The sequence below is a fragment of the Pan troglodytes genome, chromosome 15, assembly GCF_028858775.2.
Source record: "Pan troglodytes isolate AG18354 chromosome 15, NHGRI_mPanTro3-v2.0_pri, whole genome shotgun sequence".
NCBI lineage: Eukaryota > Metazoa > Chordata > Mammalia > Primates > Hominidae > Pan > Pan troglodytes.
Genome location: NC_072413.2, coordinates 34,530,683 through 34,553,275, shown reverse-complemented (window position 1 = coordinate 34,553,275; position 22,593 = coordinate 34,530,683). Strand labels below are relative to the sequence as shown.

The 22,593-nt window shown below is 35.5% G+C and overlaps 1 protein-coding gene across 8 annotated transcripts; it reads left to right on the top strand.

Moving 5' to 3' along the window:
* Position 1: 1 nt before the first annotated feature.
* MBIP (MAP3K12 binding inhibitory protein 1) lies at positions 2-22,116 on the top strand. Of its 8 annotated transcripts, none has more exons than XR_010151088.1 (10): positions 77-288; positions 3,969-4,088; positions 5,873-6,097; positions 6,180-6,276; positions 8,703-8,768; positions 9,002-9,154; positions 12,536-12,633; positions 15,391-15,606; positions 19,860-19,898; positions 21,493-22,116. XR_010151088.1 is itself a non-coding variant. In XM_009427698.3 (9 exons), exons 1-9 carry the CDS (start codon positions 160-162, stop codon positions 21,595-21,597), a joined length of 1,032 nt encoding a protein of 343 aa, XP_009425973.1. In that variant the 5' UTR covers positions 2-159; the 3' UTR covers positions 21,598-22,116. The 8 variants fall into 8 exon arrangements, 6 of the variants coding, with proteins under 6 accessions (XP_009425973.1, XP_001142180.1, XP_003952524.1 ...); XR_002939278.3 differs by having other exon boundaries at positions 21,490-22,116; XM_009427698.3 differs by lacking the exon at positions 15,391-15,606 and having other exon boundaries at positions 2-288.
* Positions 22,117-22,593: the final 477 nt, after the last annotated feature.

The following is a 22,593-nucleotide window of genomic DNA, read 5'->3' as shown; positions in this document are numbered from 1 at the left end:
TGTAACGTGCTTGTCATTCACATAGAGAGGGTGGGGCCTCAAAGCCCGATCTAAACGAGACGCCGTGTCTTACGTCATCGCCAAGCGACTAAAGCTGGAAGGGAGGGGGCGGGGTTGTGAGCAAACCTTGGTGGTGGTGGGGCGGCCTGAGAAGATATCATGGCTGCTGCCACGGAGCTTAATCGCCCGAGCAGCGGTGACAGGAACCTGGAGCGAAGATGCAGCCCCAACCTCTCCCGAGACGTGCTCTACGAAATCTTTCGCTCCCTACACACCCTGGTTGGACAGGTGAGAGGTGGCCTGAGGGACTGGGAATATGGAAACCATCCGGTCCCTCCTCGCCATTCTTTTTCTCTAGCAGAGGCCGGGGGCAGCTAGGCCTGCAGAGGTGTGGGATGCGGTCCCGAAGCCGAGGTGTGGAAGGAGCCCGGGCCCAGCCTCCTCGGTCGGAGTGAGGAGGACGGCGGTACCGGTTGCAGAGTCGTTTACCTTGCAGCTGTCCTCCCCAAGAGTGGGTGAGGTTGGCCTAAGTGAAAACCCGGCTCCGAGAGAGGCAGGCTTGGAGAGAATGAATGTGGAAAAGCTTCACTGCGAGTTTAGGAGGCGCTTAGCGTTCAGGGTCCTTTTTCCTCCAACTTACTCTTTATGGGAATTGGTTGGTCAGTAGGCCTGAGATTTATAGAAAAGCGCGCGCTTATTAGCTTTTTTTGGTGGGGGAGGGAGTAATTTGTTCTTATGAGTTACTTGGTTTTGTTTATTTCTTTTTTCCTTCGGGCTGTTTTGCGCATCTATAATCCTTTCAAATGGGGAGAAAAGTAAAAGGAATTCATTTAAAATACTTCTAGCGTAAAGTTGGATGAGTTATCCATCGTTGATGCTGTTTGCGTTAGAACTGTCGTTATTTAACTATTAACTAGATTAACTGGCAGATAAATCGCTTTTGCAGAAATGTCATAGTAAAATTGGTTTTAAATTGAAGTGGGCTTCTTCTTCTTCGATCAAGTCACTGTTTCGTTTCATGGTGTAAAATTCAAGTTTTAAATGAGAAACAATTTAAAAGTATGCTTGTTTACCTGCCTTTTAAAAGGAAATATTTTCTATCTTACATAGACCATTTTCTAGCCGTAAAAGTTTGTTTTGGGGCTGGTACTAGCGCAAGTGGACAAAGCAGGCATTTGTGTCAAAGATAATGGTAAATTCCTATGAAAATAGAACATTTGTCTGATTTGTGAAAATTATTTTTAAAGCCTTGAGTAGATGGAGAATCAGTCTTTTAAAAAGTTACTATTTTTAAAAATCGTAGTATGTTGTGTCTTACAAAGAACATTACTGTAAGTTAAACGGTTTTATGTAATGACGCAGTTATTAATGGAGTCTGCTTAAAGATATAACTTTTAAATTCAGTTGTTTGCCAAGTACTTACCAAAAACATTTTTTAAAGACTTGGGGTGTTTTGTTATTAACATTCCATTCTTGAGACCCAAGACGTTTAAATGGTTTAAAAGTTAGAGAACTTTTTATGGCGACGTTGGAACTTAAGTTTATTTATTTTATAATGTCAAGATGAAAAAAGTTTATGCTCACCTGTTAACAGAAGATGGAATATTTTAAAAAAATACTGAGCAATGATTTAAACATTTCTTTTGAAATATTTTGCATACTGAATTTTTCAAACTCATTAGAAAATTTTAAACATTCAAGTACTGTACAAGTAAAGAAGTGATTACAATTTACTTATGTCACCTGTCAAAAATGTTCACAGTAAATATTTGGTTACTTTACCATGACACAGTGAAGGGACTTCCTATACAAGTGTCAAAAATATGATTGTTTCATCAATTAAATACAAACTGTTTTCATAATACTCTATATTTTGAGAAGTGTTAAGAGTGAAAATCAGAGTTCCATACTTATAAAATTGCCCCCAGAGAAATCAGTATTTTCTTTTGCAACCACTTTAAAGGATATTTAGAATGTATGTTGTAACATGCCTAACTTCATCCTGTGTCATCCCTAAGTATCGTTGTATTATTAGATCTCCTCAGTAGGAAACATAAAACTGAATGTTAAAAATAATTTTTTACTTAAGATCACAAAATTTACTAATTTTAACCTTTTTGCTTGCCTCTGGATGGTCCATCTTACCAAGCTAAACAATTATTTATTTTTAGCTTGGATTTTTGTATTAATTTAGTAAAATTTTTACTGAAAATATGTATTTAAATAGTCTATATTAATAGCAGACTAATAGAGATTTTCGAGTGAGTGGTTTACTCTTCCAAGTTCTGTAGGGCAAAATGCATAGAATTCATATTACTAATAATGAATTTGTTGAATGAATAGTTAGATGTATTAGGACGGTTTTAAAATTAATTTGTGACATTATTATGTGGTTTTCTTAAAAGACTAATTATTCTTAATTGCACTTGAAGCTTATGTAATCCTGCTGAATTGAAATGAGAATATGAACCAAACATTAAGACTTATTTTTCTATAAGTTATTTTCTCTAGAAAATGTGATACTTTGCTTTGGTTGAGGATTTGCCTGCTTTATCCCCAAGCTGCATTCTTAAGTTTTCTATAATCAACTATAGATCTCCTTGAAGACTATGAAAGTACATTAATGGGTTACTTCCATACATAATACAGGTTGTTGTCTAACAAAATCTTTATAGGAATTAAAGTAATATAAATTAATGCATTAACTTTAATGTACCATCTTAATATATTCTAATCTTTGCCAGTGCAGCCTACATGAAATTTCATATCTCTTTATACTTGTCTAATATGGACTTTTAAATGCTTCCATTCTCATCTTCAAAGGGCAGTAAATTTCTGTCACATAGTATTTATTCAATATATTATCTTTTTATTGGTAACCTTACATCTTTTTGATCTTTGTACAGTGATTCATCTTTTTTATTATAATTATGACTCATAAAATCTGTATTTGAACTCACGTAACACCTTTATTTTGTAGAAAAGATGACTCATTTTGAATAAATTATGTTAACTTGATTCTACTATGAAGTATAGTCTTATACTATGCTGTAAACACATGTCCCTAGAAAAGTTTTTGATGGTTCACTTTTATTCATTCAAAAGACTGCAGATGGGCGCTCTCACTGTAAAATTTTCACTCATTTTGATAATAATCTTATATTCAGGTTCTTGGTACTTTTCTGGGTATGATTTTATTCTATTAGATCACCAACTGATAGAAATTTCCATATAATGAACTGTCACATCTTAGCATTTAGCAAAAGATCTGGACATTTCATCCAGTCTGACAACTTATTTCACTATGGTGGAGAAGTCTTTGTTTTTCAGCTTCAGACTTCCATTGCTAAATAATAGTTTTTTATTTGAAATAAACATGTTGCCATTTATCCCTACACTTTATATGTATGAATAATCTTGACTTTTAAATTAGTTTAAAAATTGGCTAAAAGTTAAAAAACTAAAAATGTGATTTGGAGGACATCAGAATAATGATATATTTCTGATATGTATTTGTGTACATACTGAAAGAGAAAGATGCCTGTTAAAACTTTCACAAAACACTTGTACTTCCTCTGTTTAAGGCTCTGAGCTAGAAGTAGTAGGATTCTGAATAGGGCAAGCCTATATTGGACTCCATCCAAAGGTTTGTATATATTGAAGTATCAAAAGAGCCTGCATCTTTTCATCTTTCATGAATGGTTTTACCTCTAAAATGGTCCCATTACACAGACCTAAGAATAGAATTTGAACGACATGTCATTTTGTTTTTGTTTTTTTATGAAAATCTGTAGCTTTCTTGGCCTTTTGAAATGGTAACTGGGTAGAGCATTTCAGTGTATTATTAAAAACTTGATAACTTAGAGCAAAATAGACCCGTTACTCTAGAAATCTTATTTTTGTGACAATTCCATATGTACAGCTTAATCGTGTAATTTTTGTGATGTTGCTGGTTTGCCCCTTTGAAGCTTAACCTCAGAGATGATGTGGTGAAAATTACAATCGATTGGAACAAGCTCCAGAGCCTCTCGGCATTCCAGCCTGCATTGCTCTTTAGTGCACTTGAACAACACATTTTATATTTACAGGTAAATTTCTTGTTAGAAATGATAACCCGATATTGAAAATAGAAATTGATTGTGGTTAAATTAGTTGGAGTATTTGACAGTTCTAAACACTGTATTAATAGTGTTGCTAATAAAACGTTATTTACATCCGGATTTAATCTAAATCTGTTAATTTCAGTAGTGATCAGGACAGTTAAGGGAATATAGCCCAAAAGACCAATGTGGGTATGAGAGTGAATGAATGCAATTCTATTCAATTCTAGACCTGCACTGAAAATTCAATACAGTTCCATCTATGGTGGGTTATAATTAAGCAATAAGACACGGCAGGTGTGTGTCATGCTATGATAATGATTCCATGCCTTGGGTGAGTTTGGAGGCTCATGGAGTGCTTTCAGTGGTTCAAGAAGGGGCATTATCCCAGCATGACACATCCTGGAGTGTCTATTGCAATTAAACAGTTTCAGCATAGTTTTTAAAAAGAAAGTAATTTCTATGACATTAATGTCTCATCTTAGTAAGTAGCCAGTCACTATTTTATCATTTCTTTTCCTTAACAGTTTGAAATAATTCATTCTTTATATTAGAAGTTAATATTGAATCGGTATTTATAATAGTGTTGTTATATTTTTAAATATTTCATGTTAATAACTGAACGGTATTATGACCTTGCTGGTTTCTAATTGAACATCTTTGCAATTATAATTGATGTAAGTTTGCAGTTTATCTCTAATCAAAGTGTAAAATGTGAAGTGTCAAAAAGATAAGTGGAAGAACTGTTTGGATTGGTCAGTTTACTGTGATTAAGGTGTTATAAGATTTCAAAAGAGTAGTATAGCGAACAATGGAAGCAAAATTGTAGGTATGAAAAAAATAATTGGAACGTTATTAGTGTTAGTGTGTTTTGACTAATGGAATAGGCATTAATTTTCAGCCCTCCATTCATTGACTTTGTGGGAAATTTTAACTGTTTCATGTTAAAAGTAATAGTTAACCCTGTTTTTAAAGGGCAGAGCAGTGAGCTGTAGAACTCAAATGAGACCTAATTGTGGGGAGTGGGGGAGGGGAACAGTAAATGAGTAATATAGTTTATATTCTACAACAGGGGTTTTCCCCCTGTAGTATAGTGATAGGCCTCTGCCTGTTTTCAGCTATAGATCTTTTTGTTTTTCTTGTTCGTTTTCTTTTTTTAAATTTAATTTTATGACCAAAAGATATCTTGCCATGTCAGGAAAAGTCTGAGTGTTCACTCAGCCTAACACCTATATATTTCATGTCTATGCTTCCTCATTCACATTGGCCAACTGCAGTTTCAAGTGGAGAATCTCCAGTGATACAGTGATAATGCAGGGCTTTGCTGAGTGAGAGCACTAGCTCTCGTGTTAAGGAGGAAAAATACTAAGCCTTAGTGTTCTGAGGAGGCATTTGAATGACATGTTAATTAAGTGGCATTGGTGCCAGAGGCTGAAGGCTTTGATTTGGCACAAAATAAAAGATGAGTGACAGAATGATTCTCTCAAAGAAAATTTTAAATTTCCTTAGGTTTTCTTTTCTTTTTTCTTTTCTTTTTTCCTCTCTCCTTTTTTAAAAAACAAATTTATAGCAAATGATAATGGTTACAATAGCAGAGAATAGTAAGTACTTATATGTGGTCAGATCTATGTGTCCTGGTATACCAACTTTTTATATTTATTAACTGATATTAAGTATTTCATTTACTTAGCAGAAATTTATGTAAATATATTAAGTGTGTAATTAATTTTGGTCAGATTGAACCTCAGCAGATGGAATTGTGTTGTTCTCAGCCTTTTTTAGCAAAACTTCAGTCTCCGATTAAAGAGGAGAATACAACTGCTGTTGAAGAGATAGGAAGAACAGAAATGGGGAACAAAAATGAAGTAAATGACAAATTTTCCATTGGCGACCTACAAGAGGAAGAAAAGCACAAAGAAAGTGATTTAAGAGATGTGAAAAAGACACAGATCCATTTTGATCCAGAAGTAGTTCAGATAAAGGCTGGAAAAGCAGAAGTAAGAAGGTTTTTTGGTGGGGGCGAGAGGGTATTATTTTAAAAAATCTTATGTTGACACTGTTAAAACTTGTTGTTTGTAGATTGACAGACGAATATCTGCATTTATTGAAAGAAAGCAAGCTGAAATCAATGAAAACAACGTCAGGGAATTTTGCAATGTTATTGATTGTAATCAAGGTAACTACCTAGAAATTAATTTTCATAGGGTTTTAAGCACAATTTTTATAGTTGCTCTAATCTTTTATTTATTTTTTAAATGAATAGCTTTTAGAACACAATTCAATTTATTTCATGGATTTAGTTAGTAATTAAGACAGTAGAGTTTCCTTCTGCTTAATAATAGACTATATTGCAAACTGGTTTTCATTTTGGTTATACAAAGTAAATGCTAACATTAAAAGTGTTTATCACAGGTGAAGATTATTTTAAAGTTCCTTTAGGAAATGAAGGTGAGGTACGAGTGAGAAGGTTGATCAATCTCACTAGTAAAAGGAACTGAGCTCTATGAATTTCAAACCTATACATGTACTGTGAAATCATGATGTTAATACGTAAGTGAACTTAGTAAAGTTAATATTCCTCCAGAGGGAGCAGTTTTCTCACTACTCCTGAGCTGTTTGAAATGTCCTGTGTCACGATACAACCAATTTATCATGAAGACCATGGTGTCTTGCTTTTTTCCTTTCTGCCATAGTGCATACATTTGCTGTTTTTCATCTGATTCACCTTTACCTCTCTACTTGATGCTATAGTACATTTACAAATCTGCAAGTATGCTGCAGAATACAAAATATTGCAATGCAGTGACATAGATTATACTCAGGCACCATAGTAATAATCAGAACAAGTAGTTCTTAGGAAAAATTATGGAGAAGAGTTCATAATTGGAATGAACATGTTTCTTGTTGCCTCTAATATCTCATGGCTAATTATTATGAACATAGAATTGTCAGATGAACCTAGAAATGACTGATATCACATTGGTACACTGATTCTTTTAATGAAATAATATAGCCTGGTATTGGGTCCTGAATTTAGCTGTGTGCTACTATTAACATTACACATGTGCATCTCTAAATTTGGTATATTTTCCTATTAGCTTTTCAGAACAGGTGCAACAATGGCAAAATCTCAGGTACTACAACCAACTACAAGCGACTATGAGAAAGGGTTTGTTGAGAGAGCAAGCACATGTGTCACTAATGTTATTCCTCTGTTCTCCCTGCTAACTCTATTATTATAAACCACCAGGGGATAGAAATTGACAAGAATTGAAATGCTCAGCAGGATTCCTTGGCCCATTCAATTCTTTGCTGGCTCAAAACAGTGCTAGCAAGAATTGCTGTGGAGAGTGACTAGCACTCATACACTCACACCATGCTGAATTTCTCACTGATGGTCAGTTAATCTATATGTTTGGAATATAGTTCTGGAATGGATGATAGCTTCTTTTTTTAACCCTTAGCCCCATGAAATGGTAGGAAGAGAATGGAGAAAGGATGGCCCTTTAAGCATATTTTGAGGTGCCTCCAAAAAAAAAAAAAAAAGGAGGAAAGATGTCTATTTAGTCTACTAAGGAAAGTTCAACTGAAAAAAATACAAATGTATTTTAATATGTTAGTGTGTTCCTTTTAATACCTACAAATTTAACCTAACTATAAGCAGTGGAATTTTTAAAAATCAAATTTCATAGGGGGGAAAAAAGAATTTTTTTTTTAAGAATCTCATTTACCAGCCATTTTTTACAAAATATTCAGGGGAATTTTACAGGAGATTTACTGCCAATGTGTGGCCTTTAAACATTATTTCAAACATAAGTATATATTATTACTATGTAGTATCGTATGTTAATATATAACAATTATGTTAATTAGTTGTATTATATGTTAACATCTTTCCAGTTTTCCCCTTTTGTAATTTATGCATTGATACTTAATTTGAAAGAAACTACTTTTCAGCTTGGAAAAAAATAGGAACAAATTTTCACAATAGACCTTTACTAAAATGAAACTTTTTTGAAAAGTGGTGGGATGAGAAGAAGTAGATGACTTTTGTGATGAAGGGTTTTTAAAATGAGCACTGGAAATCTAGGTAGAGTGGAAATGTATGTGTACTTGAGGTTTTGAGGTCATCTTTGTGTGGAGTTCTGAAATAAAAATGTGTTAAATAATTCTTTTTGTTGGATGTTCACTAATTTGGTCATTAAAATAAAAAATGCTGAATTAAAAGAATTCTAGTAAAAATGATGAGTTTTATTTCTACGATGAAGTAGAATTTAAATACTCTATGGTAGATTATTTTCTCCAGTGGCCCGAATAGTGACATTGGTTTTCAAAATTGTATCAATTTGTGCCACTTAATGTTGATGGCTTTTCTGTATATAAATCTGAACATTAGGTAAGAATATTAGATATTATGATAAATTTTGACAGGTAAAGAAGGTCACTAAATTCTATCCTATGTGTGATAGTAATTTATTGTTACTATTATTTATTAAAATTATTGAGTAAAATGTTAATATGAATTATTGAAAGTTTATTAAAATCTCATACATTTGAAGGGAAGAATATATTTAAACTTATATTTATCTAAATTCTCCTTAGAAAATAGTTGTGCAAGAACTGATGCGATTTTTACCCCTTACCCCGGATTTAAAAGTCACGTAAAAGGTAAGTAATCACTACATGACATCTGAGTCACTGACAGAAGTCTAGATTATTAGCAAAATGGAATAGAAATAACTTTCCCATCTAAATTTTATTTTAAAACAAAAACATCTTGCCGTCCTTCATACTTGTGGTTAGATGGTCTTTATGAAAAAAATATAAAGTGCTGTTAAGGAATAAGAATTTCTGATTTTTGAAATACAAATGTATATAGGCTCAAAAGTTTCTTAATTTAGTTTCTAGAGTTGTGAATACATACGGACCACAGACTAGACCTGAAGGAATTCCAGGGTCAGGTCATAAACCTAACAGCATGCTTCGAGATTGTGGTAATCAGGCTGTAGAAGAACGACTACAAAATATTGAGGCCCACTTGCGGTTACAGACAGGTAAGCAAAGTGCTAAGTGGTACCTCATAATGAACCTTGCAAATGGTTAAAAAATTGCAGTTCATTTAGTCACCAAATTTTCATTTAGCTCCTAACATTTCTTGAACAGTAAGTGCCAGTCACTCAGAAAGTGTTATGTGTATGTCAATTCACTTAAAAGGTCATAGTACCCTTTTGAGGTGGTGGTGGTGTTATCACTGTACAGATAAATAAATTGAAGTTTAAAGAGCCCAAGCTCTTTAAAAAAAAAAAAAAAACTCTTTAAAAAAAAAAAAAGAAAAAAGAGATAGTCCAGTCTTGCCCAGGTTGGACTTGAACTCCTAGGCTCAAGTAATGCTCCTGCCTCAACCTCCTGTGTCAGTGGGACTACAATCATGTGTCACTACTGCACCCAGCTCAAACCCAAGTCCTCACTGGGTGCAGAGACTGAGTCTCCCTCTCCATTTAGTCACCATGTCTGTTGATTCTGTTTTCTAAATAAATATCTCTCAAATCTGCCCACTTCTGTCTTATCTCTACTGCTACTACTAGAGTTGAAGCCACTGTGATCTCTGGCTTGGACTGATGGAAGGATATTTACTGGTTTCTTTGCCACTGGACTTCCTCTGGATGATCTCTACCCTGTGGCCAGATTGCTTTTTCTAAAGCCCAAATTTGATCTTGTTTCTTCCCAGCTAAAAATGTGGAGATTGGGATTGGAGGGGGTTTGTAATTCTAAATAGTATTGTCCACATCTGTAGTTCCAGCTACACCTCTGGGCTTCCCATCTCCCACTCGTTGTGCTGCTTTAGGATCTTTATACTCATGCCCTTCTGTCCATGCTTTTTCTTCCTAATCCTAGACCAGTGCAGATTCACCTTTTGTATAATCTTATATAGCACCTGGTATTCCCTGCTCCCCTTTAAAGCAGTTATCATGGTTCTGTTTGTTTAATGTCTGTCTCCTGCTAGATAGTCCATGAGAGTGCAACTATGTCTGTCATATTCATTTCTTTGTACCTATTACAGTGCCTGGCACAAAGCAAGTGCTCAAATGTTTATTGAATGGACAGTTGCTCATTTCACCTTTGCAGACATATGTACGGAGGGACAGAAAGTTAGTGTTTGACTCTCTCAGGGTAGGTCAAGGGATGATGGCATCCTAATGAAGTGATATTTGAGGCCTTGAAGGATTAGTAGGAATTTTCCAGAGCAAAGCATTCCAAAAAGAAGAAACACCATTTGCAAAAAAGGATAAAAACACAAAATATGGTTCAGGAGATATCTGAATCCAGTATAGCTGGAGTATACTAGCTATCTGAAGCTATACTAGCCAGATGAAGGTAGAAGAAGAAAACAGAATGAGTAAGTCTTTGAGAGTAATAAGACACTGGCATTAAGAATTAATCTCTTCCCTCAGAAGTGGATGGGTTTAAAATGCCACTGTATAAAAGGATTGACTGGTTAAGTCTCTAATAATAGTATGAAATAGTTAAGTTTTTGGAAAAATATCTGTTGAATGCTTACTATGCTCCAAGCACTATTTTAGGCACAAGGGATACTGAGATGATATAATCATAGTCCCCAGCTTCAAGGACTTTATAATCCAAATGAGAGAAAGATTAATAGTGAAGTAGAGTTTTAAAGGAGTAATGAAAGGATGGGTGTAGTGGTGTGTGCCTATAATCGCAGTTCCTTGGGAGGCTGAGGGGGGAACAGAGCTTGAGTCCAGGAGTTTGAGACCAGCCTGGACAGTATAGTGAGAGTCTGTCCCAAAAAACTCAGGAGCACTGAAGAATGGTGGGGGCACAAGGAGCCTTTATGCGAATGAAGAGGTTTAGGCAGTGCCTGCGTTACCCGGTGAAGCTTGAACTGGCTCTTGAAAGATACAGAAGTAAGGCAGAGGACATTGTAGGTAAAGGGAGCAGCAAAAGCAAAGTCAAATGAACAAGTTAGCTTATTTAAGAACAAGAACAACCAAGGTCCTAAGATTTCTTAAAATCCTCAAAATTTCTAGAATTTTTATACGTAACAAGTTGACAATTTTGATATAAAAATTTACCCGTATTCTTTAATTGCATAATGATTGGCTAATCATGTATTCATTCAGTCAGTAAATATCAAGCATCAGCTCTTTGCCATGCATTGTAGTCTTATGAACTGATGCTTCCTAGGTTTGTGCAGTGCACAAGCTGCACAGCCCTACCGAATGAACAAAACAGATAAAACTCTCTGTCCTCTTGGAGCTTACATTAGAATGGGGAAACAAACAATACAGAAAGAAAATATACTGAATGTTGGGTGGTAGTAATGGAATGGAGAAAATTAAGGAGGATAAGGGAGTGCTGGGTAGGGGAGTGGTAGTACTGGTATTTTTAACAGGATAGTCAGAGAAGGTGTTACTGATAAGGTAACTTTTGAGCCAAGACTTGAAATTGACTTGGGATTATGGCGGTAGAGGGAACCAGCTAAAGCTTACAGGGTGCTTGGCCTCTTTGAATAACAGAAAAAAGTAATCAAGTGGCTGGAACCATGTGGGCATAGGGAGAATATCCACATTGTGTATGGCCTTGTAGGCCATTGTGAGGGCTTTGGTATTTAATCTGAGTGAAATGATCAGGTATTGGAAGGTATTTAACCTGAGTGAAATGATCAGGTATTGGAAGCAGAGAAATGATGTGATCTAACTTATATTTTTAGAGGATCACTGGCTCCTGTGTTGAAAATACATTCTACGGAAGCATGGCAGAAACAGGGAGACCAGTTTGGGAGTTGCAGTAATCCAGGGAGAGGTGGAAGTGGTCTGGACCAGAAAGGCCACAGTGTGGAGGGGGTGAGAAGTAGAAGGATTCTTGATATAATCATAAATTTAAAATTTGAGTGGCCATAATTTACTCTTCCCCTCCTCAGAAAGTTTGTTAGTTTAGAATTATGGTAAAGCCCCTTTTTTACATTCTTTTAGGTCAAAGGAAAAATATGGCATGTAGGGAGAAATATTAATTGAAGAAAATAATATGACATATTGCAACCACTGCATTGAATTATCGTCATTTGTCACTATGCATTTTTGTCCTCCCATGTAACTATCAAAGCATATCAAAAATATAAATTGTTCTACATGGAAGCTATTCAATATCTTGTAAAATGAATTTAACATGAAACTCCTAGAATATAGGAAGCATAAATGGGGTTTGGAGAGAGGAAGTGTAGTACAATATGTCCAATAGTGTATAATACAAAAATATGACCTAAGGACTTCATTCTGTTTTACTTTTGTTTTTTATTTTCTTAAGTATTTTCCATTCCTTTGCATAAGTGTCTTTGCATGGTATTTTAAGAATAAAAATTGTGAGAAGAAAGAATTATTCAATAGTATCTCAGATTTTTTTTTTAATGTATTTAGGTGGTCCAGTGCCAAGAGACATTTATCAGAGAATTAAAAAACTTGAGGATAAAATCCTTGAATTGGAAGGCATCTCTCCTGAATATTTTCAGTCTGTAGTGAGTATAAGTGTCTTTTAAAAATAAATGAAAATGTTATTGTATTCTGGATTCTTTGTGGTTTAACAGTCACTCATTGATCTATAAGCAAAACACTATTTTAATAATTCAAAGATGAATGAACACAGTCCTGTATAGGGGATATATCTAATTCCTTAAAAACTCTGGTTCTGAATATTTTTAAAATTTAGAATTTTTAAAAAGGGATACTTCTATTATATATTACCCACATTCTCAAACTTAGGCCATTTTCATGGCATAGTAAGTCAGCCTGGGTGGTGGTTGGGCCTGTTACTCTGAACTTGCTACCTTGTAAAACAGAGGCTTCCTCTGTAACCTTGCTCTTTCAGTGATCCCTCTGCCTCTTTAATCTCTCTTCCCCAACAGGCTCCTTCTCTCAGCTCATATGCAGTTAATACTAAACAAACACACACCTCAAGCTGCCACTCTTATTCTTTACCTTAACCACCAGACTTTCTATGTTTTTGTAATTCCTTAACTCTAGCATTCATTCATTCTTACCCCTTTTTCCAAGAACATTAAGAAACAGTGTTGTGCTGGTAAGTTAGTATCTTTGGCACATCAACATTTTTCAGAAAAATGATCCTGAGCTCATTGTGTTTTCCTCAGTCTTCTGAGGTGATTATGTATAATACCTGCCTTCTCTAAGTTTTGTTTTTTTTTTTAAAGCAGTACCATATTAGAACTAAAATAATATCAAAGTGAGATTATACCAAAACTCCTATTTCTGAAAAATTATGTGAGATAGCCCATTTTAGCATGGATCATATAAGTTAGTGGTGAAAATATATTTAAAATTTATTTTAGGTATGACAGCAGTCTTCCAAAGTTATAGATTGAGTATAAGAGTGAGTTACAGAAAAGAAGTATTTCCAGAAGAAGAAGGCAGGTCACGTAACAAAAGGGAGCAGCAAGTCCTAAATGACAAAATTTCAGAGAAGAGTTTTAGTGATTTACTACTCTCAAATGTAAAATGAGGTTTATGAAAATACTAAGGGCTGAAGCAAAGATCAAATGAGATAATGCTGATCAAACACTTAGCATACTGCTTAGCACATGGTAAAAACCTCATTGGCATTTATTTAGTTTTATAACTACAAAGTAGCTGTATAAACGTGGAAAAGTCACTCTATTCCTCTGATCTTCAAGATGTCTAATTTTAGAAAATGTATTGGTTCTACTACATAATTACAAAGGTCTTTTCACTTTTAGGATTATTCTTTGAATGTCTTCCTAGGAGACTTCATAAAGATTTTTAATGACTTTTCCTACAGTAGTCTACCATAAGTTTTTCCCATTCTAACTGCCTTCATTAAAGAAGGCAATAACCTAGGAAAGTTATTTTTCTAGTTCAATTTCATACCTTGTTAATATAATTCTTATTAACAATAGAACCGATCTTACAATAGAGTATGGTAAAATCAGATGCCTCCAATGAGAACTTGCTGCAGCATCATTCCTCTCTTCTCTCTGATTCTGATTTATAAAAACTTAACAGAGGCCGGATGCAGTGGCTCACACCTGTAATCCCAGCACTTTGGGAGGCCAAGGCGGGTGGATCACCAGAGGTCGGGAGTTCAAGACCAGCCTGACCAACATGGAGAAACCCCATCTCTACTAAAAATACAAAATAAAAAAATAAAAAAAATAAGCTGGGCATGGTGGCGCATGCCTGTAATCCCAGCTACTTGGGAGGCTGAGGCAGGAGGATCGCTTGAACCCAGGAGGCTTAGGTTGCGATGAGCCAAGATCGCGCCATTGCACTCCAGCCTGGGCAACAAGAGCAAAACTCGGTCTCAAAAACAAAAAAACAAAACTTATAGATGTGTTTAACAAAAAAACAAGCCCTCCACATCATAATCTTTTTGTTTTGTTTTGATCTGTTACAGATAGGATAGAGTGGGTAAAGAGGTAGAAGTAGCCAGATTGCTAGGACCTTAAGTGCTATGCTCAGAAGTTTAAAATCTATTTTCCAGGCAGGGAGCAGGGGGAATCTACTGAAAGCATTTGAGCAGAGAAGTGATTTGTGAACACGATATTTAGAAAGATTAATACAGTTGTGGGAGACAAACGAGAGAAACTAAGGATAAGGAGATAGTATTATGCTAGCTTAGATGTGAAGTTAGATCCTAAAATAGGGACATGAGTGAGAATGGAAAAGATTAATGCAAGTAGGAAAAAAATGGACAAATACTGATGATTGGATGTGGAAAGAGACAGAGAACAAGGATAGAGTCCAGTTTCTGGTTGGAAAAATGATACCATCATTGATAGAAATAAGAAAATCTAGAGAGAGAGATACTTTTGTGGGAAATGTGAATTTGAAGGCAGAGGAGGTTATGAAGGTAAAAACATCAGGTAAGCTTTTTGAGATACGGCACTTACACTTGGGACAATTGGGAGAATCTGTGTAGTGTGAGAGTCCATCGATGGATAGGAACACAGATTGTCTGAGGCCTGAAGTCTGAAGCTTGGTGACTGCCTAATTTCAGGGGCAGGAAGCATTTGTAAATGTAAACAGAGGATTGGCATATATGTATTAAGCATTCAGAAAAGGATGGATGGTGGCAACCTGTGATAAAACAGGTGCTTTTTAAAAGTATTTCCAAATATCTTTTAGAAGAACTGCAGTTCTTCTGGATTAGTGTTGTAAGTGACACATTAAATTAGTAGTGAGCTACAAGGAAGAACAAAACACTGGAAAGTTTAAACATTCAGACTCATTCTGTCCTTTAGGCCTGTGAACATACATGACACAAGCCCTATGGGAAAGAAGATTTCATACTCATCACCCTTCTATAATAGGATGAATGAGCCATCTTTAGGAACCTCACTTGGAATACAGTCAGCTCTAAGAGTGTCCTTGCAAACAGGAGAAGTTGAGCACATACCTTACAGAGGACATAGTACATTATTCATCACCCTCACCATCATGCTGGGAGTACATGCATGGTAATTGCATAATTTTACATATTTATCCCTCAAAAGTATACAGAAGAAACTACATATGTAGCACAGTCCTATAGCTTCTAAAGATAGGAAAGGAAAGTTGAGCCCATTCAGTTTATTAAGGATTGAACTTTTGTTGGAACTCCTGAACTCTGAAAAGATTTTCATTGAAATGTGTTTATTCAGATTCACATGTAGATGAATTCTAAACATGGGGGAGCTTCTTACAATTGGATAGAGATTGATTATCATGGGTAACATTGAAGCGTAGCATAGAAAAACAAATATTTATGGGGAAAAAAGATGTCATTTGTGTTTGTTTTATAAAATGTAATCAGATTATGTAAAGTTCTCATTTTACGACCAGACATAAAACTCCAAAATAAGTTATATGTGTATAAAACAGGATTTATGACAAAAGTTAATAATACTGTTGGACATTTTGATATAAGAGTTCTAAAGATCTTTATTCTTCACATTAGCCATGGAAAGCTTTAAATGTAATGTTTTCAAAAGTTTAAGGGCATGGCCTTAACAGTCCATTTAAAAGAACGGTCTTAGAGTATTTCCAAAGACTTACTGATTTTAAATTATGATACTTGAAAACAGTAAGTACCAACATGCTTTTACAAGTATATTGTTTATTTTATAGCATTTATCACTCATATGTTTATACATGTTTTTCACTTTATATTTTGAAACTCTCAAGGGCAGGAACTATGTCTTGTTCATCTTTGAGACACAGAATGTAGTCAATATCGAGTAGATGTGCAAATGAATGGATAGGACTTGGCTGATAGCTCATTATTGGACTTTGAAGGTGTGTTAACTTTGTTCAAAGCACTGACTGAGAGTAATTTTTAGTCTGTAACACTAACTCCTGGTTCTTAAGGGAAGTATCGGGGGAGGGGAATGCTGAAAATCAGGTCAACATCATGTACACAGGCCATGTGCGTGTGAACGTGTGGTGGGTCTGAAGCATGAGTGAACAACTGGATTCAGCTAGAACATTAGATTGTAAACATATTTCAGAGGGCCTTGAAGGTCACACTAACCAGTTTGCACTTCTAGTATCATTGGAGTACAATTAAGTTTTAGAGAAAGAGAGAAACTTGTAATTTAGGTCCCTGTCTGGTGGCATTATGAAGTCTGAGTTGGAGAGAAATTGGAGTCAAGGAAACTAGTTTAGGAAACATGTCATTATCCAAGCCAGAGAGAAATGAAGGTCTGAATCAGGGCTCTGGGACTAGAAGGGAAGAAAAACATTTTAGATACTGCACGCATAGAATCAGTTGCCTTTTACAACTGAAAGAAAGAAAGCCAGTCATGGAAGAGGCCTCCTTACCCTTGAGTTTCCTTAGAGCACTGGTTCCCTGGATTCGTATGTGTGTGTGCATGTGCGTGAACGTGTGTATGACAGTCATGCTCTGCATAAGGATGTTTCAGTCAACAGTCAACTGCATATATTACAGTGATCCCATAAAATTATAGTATGGTATTTTTACTGTATCTTTTCTATGTTGAGACGTGTTTAGATACACAAATACCATTGTCTTACACTTGCCTACAGTATTCAATACAGAAACATGCCGTAAGGTTTATATGCTAGGAGCAATAGACTATACCATATAGCCTAGGTGTGTACCATCTAGGTTTCTATAAGTATACTCTATGATGTTCACACAATGACAAAATTAACACATTTCTCAGAATATATCCCCATCATTAAGCGATGCATGACTAGGAACCTGGTAAGGTAAAATAATGGGTGAGGAGAGACAATTTTGCATTACCTTTCTCCAGCTCTTTCTTTAGTGTGCTGTGCTCTCAAGTATTTTCTCTCAGGTACCAAAACCTATTAAAATGTCCACCTTTTATACTTCTATACAGATGGGGTTATGTCCCAATAAACCCATCAAAAACTGAAAATATTATTAAGTCTAAAATGCATTCAACACCTCTAACCTACCAAACATCATAGCTTAGCCTAGCCTAAAACATGTTCAGAATGTGTACACTGGCCTATCATGTACAGTTGAGGAAAGTCACTTGGCAGCACAGTACACTGTAGAGTATCGGGTGTTTACCCTCATACCCCATGGCTGACTGGGAGCTTTGCTCACTGCCACTGCCCAGCATCACAAGAGAGCATCGTATCACATGTCACTAGCCCAGGAAAAGATCAAAATTCAGCATTTGAAGTACAGTTTCTACTGAATGTGTGTCACTTTCACAGCATTGTAAATTTGAAAAACCTTATCTAGCCATCATAAGTCAGGAACTGTACTGAGATTTCCTGATACCTAAAACAAATAGTAAAGTTAATCTAGTGTATCCACGGTAGATATGGTATTTCTAAGTGTTCTTTTTATCAAAATATTCTGCTCAGAGCTAAAACAAGCCCAAAAGGCCACATTTTACTGTTTTTAAGTCACTGAGCGACTGATGACCTTATTTTCCTCATTCTAATATTTCTTGCTTTGGTTCTATGATACAGTAGTAATCTGATTGTTTAATAGCATGGAAACTATCAATATATTACAGGTTAAACGATTAGGAGAACAAGGGGAATTTTTTTTTTTTTTAAGATGGAGTCTTGCTCTGTCGCCCAGGCTGGAGTGCAGTGGTGCAGTCTCGGCTCACTGCAACCTCCGCCTCCCGGGTTCATGCCATTCTCCTGCCTCAGCCTCCCAAGTAGCTGGGACTGCAGGCACCTGCCACCGCACCCGGCTAGTTTTTTGTGTTTTTAGTAGAGACTGGGTTTCACCATGTTAGCCAGGATGGCCTTGATCTCCTGACCTCTTGATCCACCCGCCTCGGCCTCCCAAAGTGCTGGGGTTATAGGCATGAGCCACCACGCCTGGCCAAGGGGAATTATATTTGCATCAAGTGTATAAAAAGCCACCTCTTAGGAAGTTAGGAGACTGATCAATCGCCAAATTAAACATTGATTCCTTATTTGCCCATAGGCCCTACCACAGGTATCCAGCTTGGTTTGGCAAAGGAAGGAGCATAATTATCTGAGCTCTATTATTTCTTAATTACTAATTCTAATACTTAATGATTTCCCATTTATTGTAACTTGATAAGCATACCTAGATGTTCTTTGAATCAACTTTTGACACAAAGGAAAATGTGAGTTTTAATGCTGTCTTTAAAATCTCAGTAGTCAGAAATGCTCATGAGAACATTTTGTCTTGGACATTCACAGTTTCTTTGTCAAATATACTCATTTACTAATTTGCCATTCAAAAGCTAGTGCTTGTGTGAAACTAAGAAAAAGTCTAGAAAGAATTCATTAGGCCAAAGTTTAAAAGGCTCATTAGTGGATCAGTGAGAATGTTGTTAGCTTCAACTAAGAAATTTGAACTCAAAACTGGCTTAAACATTATGTAAATTATAAAATAGGAAGTCCATGGTAGCACAAGCCTCAGATTTAATTGATTCAGTGGCTAAATCATAATTGTGAGAAAATAGGTTTCTTTCCCCTCTTAACTCTGCTTGGTGTTAACTTCTTTCCCAGGCAGATGGCAAAATGGCTACAGCACTTTCAGGTGTCTTACCCAATACGGCAGTATCCTGAGGAACTGCCTTCTTTAAGGGCTTTCTCTCAAAAGATGTGAGGAAGCTTTTTCCAGAAGCTCTCCTCTTAATCTCCAGCAGACCTCTCCTTTACTCATTGGCCAGAACTGGACCCATGCCCATTTCAGTCACTGACAAGACCAGGAAGCCATTGGCTTGGGCCACACAGAGAAGTAGTGGATAGGTAGCTGCTTGCATAAACAACCACAGTGTCTACTATAGTCAGTCCAGGGTGTGTGTATGTGTGTTTTCACCCCTTGGCCTCATATACCAGATTCCGTTTTTCCTTTGTCTGTTGTCACTTCACTTGTTCAATACCCTGGGATGGAAAGGTTATGAAAAAAAACTAAGCAGAAAATCCCCAGAGCACCTCTTTCCGAAATCACTCAGGCTCATTAGCAGCGGGTAGTTGATGGGAAAATATGTATTGCCAAGGATGAGCATGTTGCTGCAATATTACTATTATATATTGTTAACGTCATCCTCTTTAGAGGGTAACTTGCAGAATATAAGGTAGATGTTGGTTACAGACAGTAATTGGTATTGGTAAATTGGTTGCTTTTTTTTCTGTCAGGGTTCCCAAGGCTGTACATAATTTGTACAGTATTTTATAAAGAAAAAAAAAGATGCTTAGATTTTTCTAAACATTGATTACTTTTTTTTTTTTAATCTAGAGCTTTTCTGGAAAAAGAAGAAAAGTTCAACCACCTCAAGTAAGTTACTGCATTTTCATTTTGGTTTCTGAAATAGTTTGATTAGTTTTATACCTTTCTTATTAATAAAAGTTTCTACTATGGTTGCTTTTAGGTCATACCCTGGTAAAATTTAGGACTGAAGAAAAGGGCAGTATAAACTAATATACTTGAATAGAAAAATTATTTTAAGGGCATGGAATGACTCAGATAGGTTAAATAAATAAAACCTTTGTCCTGCTTTTAGTAGTACAAGGATGTGTCATTCACAAAGTGCTTAAAAATAGTAAGTGCTCAAGTAATTTCAGTCTCCCCCCATCCCTTCCTTTTGTGAACACTTCTGATTAGCAGCACCTAGATCAAAAAGGGTGTTTGGCAGAGTTTGACTTCAGCCAGCCCTGTCTAAAGTGCTACTTTACTAATTAGTTGAACCTTAAATAGTAAGGCTTTGCTAGAATTTAACAGTGGTAATGTGAATTTAAAGTTGGAGAAAACTTTCTGATTTTTAAGAGTAGCATATTTTTTTCCTGTAAAATTCTGAGTAAGTTTTTTGATAGCAGCTATTTTTTCCCGAAGTAAATTATTATAGTTGATCCCTCAAGAGAGAATTTCTAGGTATTTTAAGCAGCTATTTTTAAAGTTAACTAACTTTTTTTACTATTGATTATGAGAATAATCAGGTTTTTAAAAGTTATTCTCTTATGTAGTAAACTGTAACACTTCGTTGCTGCTTTAAAAATACAATTCACATAACATAAAATTCATCATTTTAAAGTGGCTATTAGTATATTCACTATGTTGTGCAACCATCACCACTAAGTCTAGAACATTTCCATCACTGCCCCCCAAAAACCCTGTATCTATTAGCACTCAGTCCCAATTTCCCCTTCTCTTTACCCCCTAATAGCCACTACATAATACTTGTGTCTAAATTAGAAATATTAATATATAAGTGAGGGTGTTCACATAGATAGACTTGAATAAATCCAATTTTTATTGGAAGGTAAAAGAAGTGTTTTCTTCACTATTTTCCACTTCAGGTTAACTTTAGTAATCAACATAGAAAGTTTTCCATTAAAAGGGATAGCTGATGTCTCAAATGATTTTTTTCTCCTGGTAGTAGTGTAATTAGCATTTTTCTTCTTTCCAACTTTTACTTAAGCTCAAGGGGTTTTCAGCTTTGTTACATGGGTAAATTGCATGTCACGGGGGTTCGGTGTACAGATAATTTTGTCACCCAGGCAATCAGCATAATACCCAATAGGCAGTTTTTCAGTCCTCTCCCTCCTCCCATCTTCAAATAGGCTCCAGTGTCTAATAATCAGGCTTTTTTTTTTTTTTTAACATGTTCTTTCTAAGTATAAAAGGTTCAGGAGAGCTTAGTCATTAGAAAAGAGAAAAAGAAATATTTAAGCCTTGTTATTTTATGCCTTTAAATTTATGATATAGTCAACATATATAGTTGCTCAGTTTTAAGATTATTCTCATGAGGGAAAAAAACCATTTGATCATGCTTTTGAATATTTTAAATGTTTATAGTTCATTTGGCACTTTATCTGCATTAAGATACTTCAGAATCTTATTCAGCAATTTGTGTCGTTATTGTTTACAGCAGAACTATTCACTGGCTGAACTTGATGAGAAAATTAGTGCCCTCAAACAAGCCCTCCTCAGAAAATCAAGAGAAGCAGAATCCATGGCAACCCACCACCTTCCATGAAAAACTCCTCTCATCCTTGTCATTTTACTTTTTTGTATACATATGTGTAACTTACACTGTTATTAATTCAACGGATATATATTTATCAATGTAGACTTCTCTGTGAAGTCAAGGTTTATTTTCACATGAGTCCAGCTTGCAGCAAGTAATCTTCAAATATTCCAGTAAGTTTTGAAATAATGAATGCATTGAAAATAGCATTGTTGGAATTTATTCCCTTCTGTTTTAAAGGAGGTATTTTGGAAATTGAAAAACTTAATTTACAAGTGCTGGTACATCTTTTTTCTTTTGTGGACCACAGGAAGGAAGATTTATTTTGATATTGATACTTTAAAAGGACTTTATATTTGTAACATTGATGTTAACCAGTTTATTAGTTTAAATCAGTACTTTGCATATAATAAGCATTCAACAAAAATTTATTGACTGAAATGAATTTTAAATGCATGTGTATGAACTTGTTTTTCTTAATCTTTAAGATGTCAGTATTCATGTAAATAAACAATAGATCCAGCTTTATTCCTTTGACGGTGTGACTTTGAATAATTTACTTAATCTGTCTTTGTTCTTATTTCCCAGTCTGTGAAATGGGAATGACAATAATAGAGACTACCTCATTGATTGTTATGAAGAAGAGGTGAGATCCTGCATGTTTGAAACTGTCTGTCCCAAGGGAATTGCTCAGTAGATGTTAGCTAATATTATAAAACCAGGTCTGTTTTTGGACAGCAATTAGGATATTACAAAGAAATTATAGTACCTCTCTTTTGAGAGCCTCACCTTTACAATACCCCAGTTACATTAGGCAGTACATACATTACCACAGTTATAAATTAAACATTTGAAAGATGCAGCTACAGTTATGTGGAAATTCTTTCATGGAGCAGTTGTTCAGGTAAATAATTGTTTGGTGGTTCACTCCTGTAATCTCAGCACTTTGGGAGGCTGAGGTAGGAGGATCACTTGACCCCAGAAGGTCGAGGCTGCAGTGATGCA